Raw genomic sequence first — 14,349 nt, 5'->3', positions numbered from 1 at the left:
AGACCCTTCTACCTTCGTATCCCTCTTCCAAATACTTTCTGATGGCTTTATATCTTTCTTATATTGTGCCCAAAACTGCACACAATGCTAAGATTGTGGGCAAAGTGCGCAGGACTCCCTTTGATCTCACTGCTTACTCAGGCTCAGAAGTGACAACTTCCCTCTTGCACCCCAGACTGGAGTGAGGCTGCCCCATCAACAGGCAAGTCATTATTTCAGTCTGGCCATGATGCACGCATTCCACCTGACTGCCTACAGGAACTAAAAAGGCAATAGGCAGAGGGCACAGATAGCATAGGAGCAGGTCCTGTCTTACTGCTAACTCTTCCTCTCCCCAGCCAGTAAAGCTGAACAGGAGCAAAGTGGACAAATATCACCCCATTGCAACAGGGGCAGGTCACAAAGCAAGGGGTAAGGAAGCACTGCAGTACTTCCAAGAGTGGCAGTTCTTTCTCACTCACACTTGAGACTAAAAGTACAGCTCAACCCCACGGCTGCTTTCCTTTCTGTCCTCCTTTTTTTCCTTCAGTGTGTGACCAGCCCATGCTGCAATCACAGGGCCATGTGGCTCTGCCAGGGTGGCTGGCTGAACACAGCAGCTACGCCAATAGACACTCTGTCCTCTTCTCCAATGCCAGTTTTCTCAGGTTTGATCTGTGCGCTTGTTTGTTTTCCTCATCCATTTCCAAAATGACTGAAAACACTGGCAAGGAGGAGGCACTCTGGCTGACGTTAGCTAGTCAAGATAAAACCATGCCAGGGTCTGGATGCGGCACCCAAAATTCACCCCCACAACTGGCAAGAACTGGCATGCCTGCTGCCAGTGCATGCAGACACACAAGCAGTGAGTGGAGTACGGAAAGGGAACAGTTTCTCTTCCACCTGAGATGGGACCTATTCTTGTCCATGTGTGTAAGAGCACAAGTGCCCCCACACACTGAAGTCAGTAAGAGCAGGAACTACAGTGGAGGACATCCAAATATGAGAAGCTGCAACTGAGGATTTATACTGAGGAGGCCTAACCACCTCTCCAAATACAGCAGTATCAGACACAAAGTTACCTTGAGAAGAAATGGTGTTCGGGTTGCACTGGTAGTATCGGCTAGAGAAGTGGATTAAAACTCTCTCCCGTTCCTGAGTTTCTCCCATAAGCGAAAAGGCTTTAAAGAAACTCCTAAAAGAGCAGCGGGGAAAAAAAAAAAAAAGCGAAATTAAAGTAATAAATCACTTTTTCGCTTCACACAGTGCACAGAGCAAAGTACACTTCACAGAAAGAAATAAGTAAGCATACACCAGACATTAAGTTCCAAGGAGGCTTTCTAGGAAAATGGGCTATCATTCTGTGTGCAGTTAGTTCCAGCATTATAGTAAATGAAATGAAAGTTAAATTACCACTGGTCTCAGCCACGGAACACACAAAATAATACGTAATTCCATCATTTGAAAGAGCTCTTTTTATTTTTAATATTTTTCTTTTATTTGGGGAAGGAACTGGAGCGGGTGCTGTTTATGCAAGACAAGCATCCAGGATGTTCTCTGTCCTCTTCTAATTGCCTGTCACCCCTGCACCTTTTAACTTGACACTCATTAGTATTCCCCTCTAAATCAGAGGAGCTACTCCAGCTGGCGAAGTCAAGCAGGCACACAGCAGACTCAGAGCTCACTCCAAATGAGTGCTCCTCCTTCCAGAGGGTCTCCTGAATCAGAGCGGCCAGGACCACGCCAGCCAGCTTGCAGGGGGCAGTGTGACTACCTGACCTGCAGAAAGTATCTGGGGGAGAGTGCAGAGGGCAGAAGAGCTGCAGCATCTCCCACTGAGCTTCAGCAGCAGGAGGAGTAACCTGGCCCTCCTGTGCTCTTGCTCATGGCAGTCAAGGGCTGGTGCACCCACGGGGCTCGCTCATTACAGCCAGTCAGTCTGGGCAGGGAGGTGGGGGACACACACACATTTCACTTTTACTGCGACACCTGAACACCCCTCCTCTTAACCATGCTGCTATCCTTCCTGCTGGAGAAACGTGCCTCACAGCCAAAGATGACCTGCTGCGTTTGTTTCTCAGGACGCTTCTAGGAAAAGCCTGAGAACACAAACCTTCTGGGTCCGAAGTAAGACAGCACGCAGAATGAGTGTCTAATAGACAATTCTTAAATATCCCATAGGACTGAAACTAAGACCAAATCTGAGAGGCACGCTGCTGGAACAAACACGTCTATCCAGTCTCGAAGCATAAACTTTAATTTTTTCTCTTTGATGTTAAGGGCAGAGACAGGTCATACTTGCAACAATCTCACATCCATAAAGAGTGTGATCTGCCTGGCAATAACTTAATTTCTCACATGTAATGTACTGCAAATAACACAATTCAGAGGCAGATACAAGTGAGTCTTCACAGGGTTTCTCTGTCCTTCCTACCCTGTGCTCCTGTGCTGGTTCCAGCCAGGACAGGATCGATTTTTAATTGAAGGGCTTCCAATCCTCTTGAAGGGATATCCAGTTCACATTTGCAAGTGAGAAACAAGTACTATGACCAGAAGTAGAGGGGTCCTGCCTCCAGCCAGGTGGAGGAAAGGGGCAGTCGGATCTATTGGACCACGTGGATCTGATGGCCTGGTACATCAGACCCAGAAGGATGTAAGGTTTCAGTTGGCACCAGCGCACAGTGCACCCTGATGCCATTGAGATATGCAGGGCAGAATTTCTCTCTACTTCCGTGGTGACAGTGTGATCCCAACAGCTGACTGTACTAGAAGCTGAAGTGAGCCTGACTGAGAATAAATGGCACCCAGTGCATAAATCCAATGGAGTGTGGAGACAGCAGATTATTGTGGCCTGAACAAAGTCACACCACCCCCTGAGCGCTGCTGTGCCAGACACGCTGGAACTTCACTACAAACTGGAGTCCAAGGCAGCAGAGTGGTATGTCACCAGTGACACTGTTAATGCATTCCTCTGCATTGCCTTGGCAGCAGAGTGCAGGTCACAGTTTGGTTTCACCTGGAGGTACATCCAGTACACCCGGAATCGACTGTCCCAGGGGTGGGAACACAGCCCCACTACTGATCCAGACTGCACTGGGAAAGGGTGGGGCTCCAGAACACTTGCAATACATTATTGACATCACCCTGTGGGGCAACACAGCAGGGGACGTTTTGGGGAAAAGGCAGAAGATAATCCAAATCCTCCTCAGCCCAGTCTTGACATAAAGCAAAGTAAGGTCAAGGGACCTGCCCATAAAATTCAGTTTTTAGGAGCAAAGTGGCAAAATCGACGTTGTGAGATTCCAATGGACGTGGTCAAACAAACAACAGCTGTGTCCCTACCAACCAGCAAAAAGGAAACACGAGCTTTCCTAGGCACTGTGGGATTTTGAGAATGCATATTTCAGATTATAGTCAGATTGTAAACCCTCTCTATCAAGAGACCTGGAAGAAGAATGATTTTAAGTGGGGTCATGAACAACAAAAGGCTTTTGAACAAATTAAACAGGAGACTGTTCATGCAGTAGCCCTTGGGCCAACAGGACAGGGTAAGATGTAAAAAATGGGCTGTACACTGCAGAATGGTTCTTCCTGAAGTCTCAGGCAAAAAGCACCCAGGGAGACTTGAGGATGACCCCTGGGCATCTGGAGCTGGGGATACAAAGGATCCAAGGCCTACTACACCCCAGCTGAAAAAGAAATTCTGGCAGCTTATGAAGGGGTTCAAGCTGCTTCAGAAGGGACTGGCACTGAAGAACAGCTCCTCCTGGCACCCCAAATTCCAATGCTGGGCTGGACGTTCAAAGGGAAAGTCCCTTTCACACATCTTTTCAGCCTCATTGACACCTGAGACAGAGAGCACAGTATTGAGTAGGTATATGATATTCCCTATCATGCCCAGCCTCTGGGAAAATTGAACAGTACAATGGACTGTTGAAATCCACATTTAAAACAATGGGTGGTGGAACTCTCAAACACTGGGATCTACATTTAGCAGAGGCCAGCTGGTTAGTTAATAATAGAGGCTCTACCAATCAAGCTGGTACTGCTTGATCAAAACCTCCATGCAGCATAAAAGGGGATAAAGGCCCTGCAGTGCATATGAGAACTATGTTAGGGAAGGCAGTTTGGATTAGTTCTACCTCAAGCAAAGGCAAACCTGTGGGATGGCTTCTGCTGGAGGACTTGTTGGGTGAGGCAGAGGGAAGGGGAAACACAATGTGTACCTCAAGGGGATCTGACTTTTGGGTGAGAACAGTCTGTAATGTTGAATTGCACAGTATTGGTTGCTGAATGACACTGCCACTGTGTGCCAAAACCACCACGGATAATGAGTATGGACTCCTCCAGATACAGCAGTCATGAGCTCCTGATGCAGCCTGCAACCAGCCAACAGCACACCATACCTCCTGCCCTGGAAGGTATTTAGGATGGACAGAATCCACAGTCGTGGATTAAATAAACTCAACAGACATTTTGGAGCGACAGCCATTGACTGTGGTAATGATACCTGTACTCATGTTTATATATATGTATTTGGAAGCTGTAGGATCTAGGCATGACCTAGTATAGAATTAGGAGTGGATAATGTCCTGGTCCCATCCAGGACAGGCTTAATTTCTGCAGTACCCAGGAAGGGTTTACCAGTCACTGAGGTGACACTGACAGGCCTGTGGTTTCCAGGGTCATCCTCCTTGCCCTTCTTGAATACTGTCCAGCTCACAGTCAATTGGGACCTCCCCAGATTCCTAAGACCATTATAAAATCATTGAGAGAGGCCTCATGATGACATCAGCTACCTCTTTGAGTATTTTTGGATGAATTCCACCAGGCACCATAGACTTGCAGGGATCCAGCTGGAGCAGCAGATCCCACATAACTTCAGGGTCAGCTGGGAGTTTAGCATTCTCATAGCCATGGTTGTCCAGCTCAGGGCACTGGGACCCACTTAGCCTATAACTGGTGTTGAAGACAGAGGCAAAGAAAGCATTAAACATCTCTGCCTTGTCTATGCCCCTCTTTCTGAAATTACCATCTTCATCCTGTAACAGGCCAAACAGATTTTTGCACCGCCTTTTTCTACTGATTTACTTTAAAAAAACTCTTTTATTGTCCTCCACGGTACTGGCCACCTTCAAGTCCAGCTGAGCTTTGTCCGCACGAATTTTCACCCTACAGTGGTGAGCAGCCTCTCAGTATTCCTCCCACGTTACCTGGCCCTGCTTTCACTGGGCATACAGCTTTTTTTTTTCCTTAGATCCAGAAGAAGATCCCTGGTCATCCAAGACGATCTTCTGCTTCATCTGCTTGACTGCAGACATTTTGGAATTGCCAACTCCTGTGCCCACAGGAGGTGGTGCTTAAAAAGTGACCAGCACTGATGGACCCCAGCACCTTCAAAAGCATTTTCCCAGGGGACCTGACTAACTAGTCACCTGAGTAGCCTGAAGTCTGCTCTCCCCATGTCCAGGGTTAGACTCCAGAATGGACTCTGAGAGGGGCCGGAGCAGCCACTCCACCTCCTCCCCTCCCGCAGAGGATGCGAGAGATGCACACTGGAGATGCCTGGGCAACGTGGGTCCAGTGTGAAAGCAGAGCAAGACAACGAAGAAACAACCATTCCCAAGTCTCAGACTTGTCGCTGAGGCTGCACAACAGCCTCCCACAGCCTGAGGGTAGCACGGGTCTGGGCGGCTGCCATGGGCGCCAAAATGCTCGGCAAACCACAGCTTGTCAGCGAGCCAGCAGCAAACAGGGCTGTTACCTTTCACTCTCTGCAAAGTGCAAGGCAGCATGCCTCTGTTTCCCCAGGCTTCAGGAGGATGCCCTGTCCCTGGCTGCTGCTGCACGCCCAGGGCATGTAGCCTGCAACCACTGCACCTACTCCTGAAACCTCAGCAAAATCCTGCCTTGTTTAAGTCCCACACGAGCCTGGGCATATTTCAGAGAAGGTCATGACTATTAATATTAACACGAGATCTACTGGGAGCAGAAACCTCCCTAAATATGGGCCACAAAGCAATTAGGTGTTGGGTTTCACAATTTAAAAGAAGGCTATATTTAGCATCACGCTCCAGGGCTGTTAGAACCTGGAAGGAGCAGCAGACCTCCCACTGCTGCAGCAGCTCCGCACCCTGAGCGGGTGCTCCAGCTTGGCTCCGCTCTGCCTGCCTCAGGAGCAGGCAGCTCATGCTAATGCAGGCATGTTTCATTTCCACCACCTTCAGCAGGCAGGACTCTGGGGTTTCCTTGCTCACGAGGTCTGCCATGCTCTTGTGGCACCAGTAACCCCTGGAAATGCACTGGCAAAGGGACTGAGAAGTGCATGCACAGCTCCTAGATTTGAATCATTAGAAAAAAAAACAATATCCCACTTAGGCAACCTCAGCCAGACGATTTAAACTCATTTTAAATCCCTTTAAACACCAGAACACAGCAACTGTGCTAAGAGGCCACTGCTACACAGACTTGGTGTTTTGCCTTCTGAGAAAAAAAAAAAGCACTGAAAACAAACACTGTTGAGGCTTGGTTCCAGCATAAAAAGGAAGGAAAATTGAAGGGCTGGGTTTTCAAACACCCATGCTGGCAGCTACAGAACTCTCAACAGCATTTTCCACGTGGAAGCTTTTGCTGCTCTGCCTCAGGGAGACACAGAGAGGGGGGCTGCCGAGCCACATCAAACCCTGCCTAAATTTAGTACACTGAAGCCAGGCAGAGCAAGCTCCAAAATGCATCAGCCAGAAAGTCTGTGCAGATCAGTTGTGAGCAACACCCTAATTCTCCAGCAGTATGTGGCAGACTAGTGTGCTTACTGTGTGACTGGTCACTTTTTTCCATCTCCTCTGATCAAAGACCATCTCTCAGCAGGTCCACCCAAAGATTTCCTGGAGTAGCACCCAAGTATGGCAGCACACTGAGACAAACTGAAGAGGAAAGCTCTGTCTCAAAAACGCATCACATCCCTCTCTGCACTCTCTTCAAGTCCCCAGAGGATGACCACTCCAATCAGGACAACGCTGCAAACAGCACTGTTGCTAAAACAAGAACATAAAGTCTGCAAACAGGCTTGTACCTGAGCGAGCAGTCCAGCGTCATGCCCGTGAAGTCAAAGAACTTAAGGTACTCTTCGGCCACAAGCTTGCTGAATTCATTGCTACAGAAAAGCAAACAAATAAATAGAGGTTATCATTTGAGAGTGAACCCCCTCCAGAACCAGCAAAGAGAACAACGTGGCCGAAAGCCTCATATATCAGCACATACTTTTTGCCCAAGTGCTTTGCCACATCAGAGCGTTTGAATCTGTCCAGATGGTAGAGGCGCTTAGCCAGGCGCCTGGCTGCTTCCAAATTGCTGCTGCTGCCATTGCTGAGATCGTGGCCAAGGGCTCCAGTGGCATCTTTCTCCTGAAGTTCATTGCTCCCCATGGCAGCACTGGAGTCTAACACCACATTCTGCAGTTCAACATTGCTATGAGATGAGAAGAATACAGAAAACAGAAAAAATAAGGTAAGATAACATTCCAGATTCCTCTTAGGACAGCAGGCCATTAACAGCACAGAGGCAAGATTACACAATGTAGCAAATCCACTTAACTGAAGGAGCAGTGTAGAACAGGGATATTTATTTAGCAGCCACCAGGACTTAAGAGTGTTAAACACAGAGAGACAAGTACGGGCTTTCTGACTCTGGTAAGTGTCTACCACTTATGCTCAATTCAGAGAGAGCTGTTTGTTATTATCAGTCTACAGCTGCACCTGAGAACACTGGCTCTTCATTTGCTTCTTGCACTGGTGTTTTTTAAACCAGTTGGTTCTTTGGTTTGAAGAGGCCCCTGTAAAAATAGACCATTAGCCATTTTTCAAGAGAAATGCAGTAATTGAGCTAGGGTGTTCAGCTACTCCAAGCTGAGTCAGCACAAGTCCCTTCCTCATTCTTCCCCAGTTGTCCTGGAAGCAATACAATCCCCCAAGTCTAAAATGACATCACCAGAATTCTCAGTGGCTTCTGTGTTGCCCATGAGCAGCGGACATCCCTTGGGGAGGCACTGCTAGAAAAAGCAGGACTCAGAGGAAGGAACCCAGTTTGGGAAATGAGAGACACAAGCCATCCACGCCAGCGCCTGGAGAACTCCTTGCTTTCCTCCTGCTCCCTCGTGGTGGCAATTATTTCCCTCATCAGCTGCTCAAAGTCAGGATGTTCAGCATGGTATTCCCAGGGCACTTTAGATAAATCATGCATTTATAGATTCCTCCCACCACTACTATAGTAGGAAAGCTCTGGTGAGCTTTCCTTCTCCCATCAAAGAGGCAAGAGCCCTCCACACCAAAAAGCACACCCCCACATACACACATCCCTGCATACAAGGCAGGCTTTTAACTTTAGAAAAACTTTTCTCTGACACTGGTATGAAAATTCTTGCAAAATCTCAGCACTGTGTGTGTGTGCACTTGACAGCACTTCTATTTTTTTAAAAATACTACACAGAAATTCCTTCTACTAAAACCCCATTTACACAGGGCTCATGAATGATTAGCAGGGGTCATGCATAGGGCAGATATGAGTGGAATGAGTTAAAGATGACTTCAAATACACAGGACTTTAAACAACATACCACAGCTTCATACACTACTGTAATCTTCAGAGTTAACAGGCCATGGTTAAAACAACTATCACTGTGCTCCAGTAACGAATATCTACCCATTTACTCAGGTATCTGCTAGCCACTTATTAACCCTTCAAAGATGAGATTTTCATATTAAGTGAACTTGAAATGAAAATACTTGGCATTCTGCATGCCTCTTTCCACACAAATCACCAACCTGTGTCCTACCTTTCTTTCCATCCGTGGTTTAAGAGAAGGAGGTATGCAGTGCTCCTACAGAAAGGAGTATTTTATGTGTTTCCATATTTCCAGTGCTGCTAGAACATTACAAATATCACACATCCACACTGTGGCCAAAACTTTTTTTATCAAATATCAGGGGAACACAGAAATCTAGCCTGTTGTGCACGTACTGGGGATTTAATTTTGCATTTGCTTTAGTGTAAATAAAAAGATGCTATAACAAAAGGGGGTCAGTCTCAGTGCTCTAGTAGGGAATTAATACTGTAAATACAACTTCAGTAGCATTAACATCAGTGAACATCAGCTATCCCAGAAAGAAAAAAAATAAATAAAGAAAAAAACTGACACTGTGGTTGTGCAAAAAAATGCCTCCTCAGCCCTTTCCAAAATCACTAGCCAATGTGTGAAATTCTCTGAATTTGGTCTATGCCAAACCTGTGAAGAAAGAAAATCCCAGAGTCCTCTGACACATGCCCCAGTCAAGGCCTTGTCCATTCAAATCAGGTACGACTGGCTCCAAATTCCCAGCTCTAACAATTGACAAGAGCAAGGGATAACCAGGTGAGCTATCACATCTACAGAGCCTTTCACATACAAATGCCGCTTCAAAAGCCGTGCCAGCTCACAGAGCCTCACTCATAAATCACAGTCCTCTTTCACCACTGCTCTTTATTAAAGGCAGTATTTATAGCCCTGAAAGATGGCCAAAGCTGACAAGAAACATCTGCACCCTGCTAGGAACCAGCACACTACGAGAGTCAACGTTACCACAAACCACCACGAGTTTAGGAAGAACGGAAGTGCCAACATCTGGCACTTAGTGAAATAAACAGTACAGCAGCTCCCAGCTTCTGTTCTGCCTCTCACAGCAGTGGCTGGGAGAGAGGGAGCAACACCCAGCGAGGAGGAGAGTGTGCTTTTTTTATACCCTGCTCACCAAAACTAGCCAACAGGGCTTCACAAGAAACCTTATCTTCCAACCTCCTGCATTTAAAACTTCATCCTGACTGGGGGTCCCCACACGTATCAAAGAATAAGGGATGTGTCCTTCAGTTATTCCAGCAATTAATTCTGACAGTTGATTAGCTTATTACTTTGTATGTACAAAAACTCTGTCAAATCAACAATATACGTTGCCTGTAGCATAAGCCTCTTGTTCAGGGGAAACGAAATATTCTTAAAGTGAGAATTCGGCTCTCGAGTGTTTTAGGTGGTGAGAAACCTCAGTGCTTACATCACTGAGGAATTAGGAAATGCAGATGCCCTGTGCGTGACTACTGCAGGCTGTCTTCAGGATAGGACATTTTAGCAGGGTCCAGGGGGTGTTACTCAGGGGAAAGGCTGAGACCTCTTCTTATTTTCAAGACTCTGGGGGTGCACCATTTTCCACCTGTGCCTCACTTTACCCAGCTGCTGAACTCAGCAACACTTCCCTCCCCCTGTAAGGTGCTTATAATGACTCTAATCAAGAGCTAGGAGCAACCAAGGCTGCATACAGATCTCTCTTCTGCAAGTCCACAGTTTCTACACATAAAGAATCCACAGCAGCATTACCACCAAAACAGAGCCAAGAAAGGGCTTTGTGATTTAGAGCAAGACTGGACATGGATTTTTCATGCAGCTTTACTCTTTATCACATAATAATGAGAAAACTCCAATAAAAGCAGCCTGAAAAATGTAACAGATTACATTCCACCTAATCCTAGACTCAGGGCCAAAAGCGACTGTAGTGATATTACTCGTAATTGCCTGTACAGCAATGGCTCCGGGTTTTTATCCAGAGATACTTACATTAATCTCTTCTATCAGAAAACAGAAAGCAAGCTACAAAAATCCCCACGCCTCCCCGGTCTCATAGCACATGAGCTGTGGTCAGAAACCGGGTCCTTAGACCTTCATGTTTCCGTCCCCAGCAATACGCTCTTGATGCATCCTTGCTCCTTCTGTCAAAGCATCTGAGTGTCCGCAGGGAATGCACGGAGGATGTGGCCACCACATCCAGCAGAAATCACAGCAATTCAATAAACAGCTGCTGTGGTGAATTCAATACTTTCTAACAACAGCAGTCCACGCTCCCCGATGAGACACAGGCACACTGCAAGCTCCATAAAGCCTTCTTAAAACAGCTAAGCAGAGCCTGAAACATTTCATACTGGTTTCTTCACCTATTCCATTACTGACCAGTTCTACAGTGATTCAGCTCCCAGTGTCAAGGTATCTCAATCTTGCCATGTGCAGCACTTAGCACACTTGATCTGTTCTGGAATATTCTAGATTCACTCTCTCCCCCCTTGCCTTTCATCCCAGGTTTCACAAAAACTGAAACTCTACACAGCAGTGTATAGTTGAGGAATGGCTGCAAACTTCCAGCAAAAACACAGAGCAGGGCCAGTTAACTGGGCTGCAAGTGGAAACCTCGGTCTCAACATGTGCTGTTTCAGACACCTTAAAAAGCTTGGGATGCTCTTCAGTTTTTAGTAAATCCATGGAGAAAAAAACCTCTCTGCTTTGTCCCAAGGAAGAAAAGCACATTAGCATTTTGCTTCGTGGAAGTAAGAGCCCCGATCCACCATGGAGCAACTGGCCCAGCTGCTAACAAGGAGGTGATGTTCAGAGATGATGCCACACCTGAGTGGCAGGGTGTGACAACTCAGCCTAAGTGCGGTCCTCATCCCAGCCAAATCAGTGATCCCATCTTGCCACTGCCTGCCGTTTTCACCAGACTGATGCACAGCATATGCTCTGTGGCACATGGAACTCCCATGGGTGCACTTGTTCCTTCCCCAGGGAATACTAATTCATCTGGAATGCACTTCTGGAGGGAGTGCACTGGGCGCACGGATGGCACAAAGATCCTGGACGAGACAAGCCTGGGACTTTCACAGTCTTTCTGGAAAGAGAGGAGGAGGATACAGAAGGAAAACCAACTTTCTCTCTCAAATAAATGTGCACGCCTTCAACATCAGCTCTACTCCAAGGCAGGCTGGGTACGCCAAATACAGCAACGATTCGAAGTAAGGAAGGGCGGAGAGGCATTCTGGCATGCTGAAGGCAGGGCCAGAACTAATGTTGTTTTCGGCAGGGGTACAGCATCCCTCTGAAGCACAGTGCTGGTCCTGTTGTTTTAAATGCTTTTACTTCAAACCTTCTCCTCCTGGTTCTGTGACAGGAAGGCAATCCCTTAAACATAACCATCACCTCTGGCTCTACTTCTAATTCAACGGCCCCTCTAGAAGTGGCTCTCACCTCAAAGTGTGGCAGGGACACTGATAAAGCATATATGGATGTTCAGTCACTGACACCCTTCCACATTTCAGAGCCAACCAGAAGTAAGCAGTAGCACAGGCTGAATTTTGCTTCAAGGGAGCTGAAAAGCTGTGATTGAACAGCCTGGCTCTGAAAGGAGTAGCCCCACTGGAGAAAGCGAAGAAATCCCATCAGCAGTGGGATGTGATGAGTCAGTTCCTGCTACAAATGACCCGACCACACAAACGGGCTGGGAACGGCTCTGCTGCAGCTTTACTGCAGCTCCAAACCAGCTTCTTCAGGGTCAGGAGAGAGCAAGCACAAAAGCACCTCAAGCAACAATTTACCTTGCCAGTTACCTTCAGCTCCAGGGCTCTTCCAAGAAACAACTGCAGGAAGGGAAGAATAATAATAAAAATACAAATAATGCCCTTCCCTTGAAGATGACTCAGTGTGTTATTTTACTCCAAGTGGTTTAATCATCTTTGAAGTCCTACGTGTGGATTCTCTTCAAAGACATGCTTTGAAGTAGATCCCTCTTTGAGGACTGACACAGCTGCACTTTGCTGCAACTCAATTCAGTGGGGGTCTCACGAGCACAGTATCAGTCAGGACACATGAAGAAAGGACTGCTTCCACAAGCCAGAATAACCACCAAGAATCCATTAAAAAGTACCTCAGCCTTGTCACATCACACAGAGAGGAGCAGAGTTAGAAGTAACAAGCCCTGTAATCTCCTAATGGTTATCAATAAAATACATATGCAAAGTCAATTTCAGGGGCTGAAATGCACACTGCTGCTTAAAAATAACCTCTTGCTTCCTGTAATCACGTGCCTTTTTCTTTGACTAGAAGAATTCCTGCAGATCATAAAAAAGGGAGGTAAGAGCTAGAGCATTCAGAAAATGCAATTTCTGGTAGGCTTGCCTACAGCAAATGCAGCCATCGTCGTTGCTACAGGATCACAGCATGAGGACAAGAAGTCCTGCCATATGCAGGGACAAGGACTGCAGCCCTTCCGAGAGACAGTGTGTCCTTTATTACACAGACACGCTGGCCCGTTGCCTGAAGTACAAATGTCTTGCTAAAAATACTTTAGGTTTGATTCCCTTTTGACCTCAGAGGCTCCTTACATCGCTATGTCAAGGGTTAGCGGTCATAAAGGGACTCTCACCCCATTCACGACACCGTGTCTAGAAAGTGAAAACCTGGCCCTCGCCACAGAGGGTATCCAAAGGCTCCCCCTGCAGTGGATATTTCTGACAGAAACACAGACATGTAGACCAGTCTCCTGAATGCATCAGGACGGTCCCACGCTCAGGATCTGGCCCACGTGCACCCAAATACAAATTAAAAAAGAGACCCAAAAAATGCCCTACACACCCATGACCTTGCTCAGGAAACACTCAGTTTCAGTGCTTCAGTAACCCTCAGGCTCTCCCCTAGGGGCCCACCTGCTCCAGGTGTCAAGAGCCATCCCTGTGCTCAGCACCAGCATGACCTTTCCCCACGAGGCTCCTGCAGGGTCCTGCAGGACAGGAACAGGGAAGCCACAGAGTACTTCCCCCCTCGCCTGGGCTCAGTTTAACTGTTTGGAGACTGGCCCAGGGAGTGCATATTAATGGGGCAGCTGGTCCTCCCCTGCAGGGAACCAAACAGATGCATAAAAATACAGGTGTTTACACCTTTCGGTGTAAAGATGTGCAGATGGAGCACTTCAGCACTGGCATTCACATCACACGGGAGCTTTACACTGAAACCATGCAGCAAAATGAACCACCTGCCCCTCAAAAAGCGTAGTGAGTAACAACAAAAGACAGAGTTTCCCCAGGAAAGAGAAAGCAACCCCAAACAACCCACAGCTCACCAGCTGTGCTAGCAAGGAGCCTGCATGCTGTGTGCCCTGTTCTTCTCCACCGCTGCTGCAGCATCACATCCGAAGCTGTAGATGCCTCCACGCTGTCCTGCCAGCTGCCAGGCTCCGTCTCTCTCTATCCCAACAGACAGGCAGAGGAAGAAGAGACTTAACCAGCAATAACATGGAGGGGGGCTTGAATAGCAGCCAGTCGTGGCTAATGGATGAGACAGTGCCGCACTTCGGGACCGGCTCGGAGTTGGCAGAGGCGCCTCGGTTTTGGTGAATCAAGGCTTCCTGACCTAAATGGCTTTGACTTTAATGGAGACATGCCAACAGATGCCAGCTTACAAGCTGAGCTGCTGACAGCTCTATACTGAGGCGCTTTGTGTAGAGGACTGATCAGCTGCTTCACTTTTTTTTT

The 14,349-nt window shown here is 47.3% G+C and overlaps 1 protein-coding gene across 7 annotated transcripts in view; it reads right to left on the bottom strand.

The window, feature by feature from the left end:
* The window catches only part of PSD3 (pleckstrin and Sec7 domain containing 3), a 108,629-nt gene that overhangs the window by 55,912 nt on the left and 38,368 nt on the right, over positions 1-14,349 (bottom strand). For 6 of the 7 annotated variants that reach the window (XM_027895587.1, XM_027895669.1, XM_027895830.1 and 3 more), the window contains 3 exons: positions 7,240-7,446; positions 7,052-7,132; positions 1,062-1,174 (listed from right to left, as the gene is read on the bottom strand). In XM_027895587.1, the coding sequence (XP_027751388.1) occupies positions 1,062-1,174; positions 7,052-7,132; positions 7,240-7,446 (401 nt within the window). Of the gene's footprint in view, positions 1-1,061; positions 1,175-7,051; positions 7,133-7,239; positions 7,447-13,937; positions 14,053-14,349 lie in introns of those variants that run through there. The other variant, XM_027895908.1, reaches the window with a different exon arrangement.

This window comes from Empidonax traillii, unplaced genomic scaffold (genome assembly GCF_003031625.1).
Source record: "Empidonax traillii isolate 1590-97213 ecotype Southwest subspecies unplaced genomic scaffold, ASM303162v1 scaffold2:size4533513, whole genome shotgun sequence".
Classification (NCBI taxonomy): domain Eukaryota; kingdom Metazoa; phylum Chordata; class Aves; order Passeriformes; family Tyrannidae; genus Empidonax; species Empidonax traillii.
This window is presented reverse-complemented; position numbering and strand designations above follow the sequence as displayed.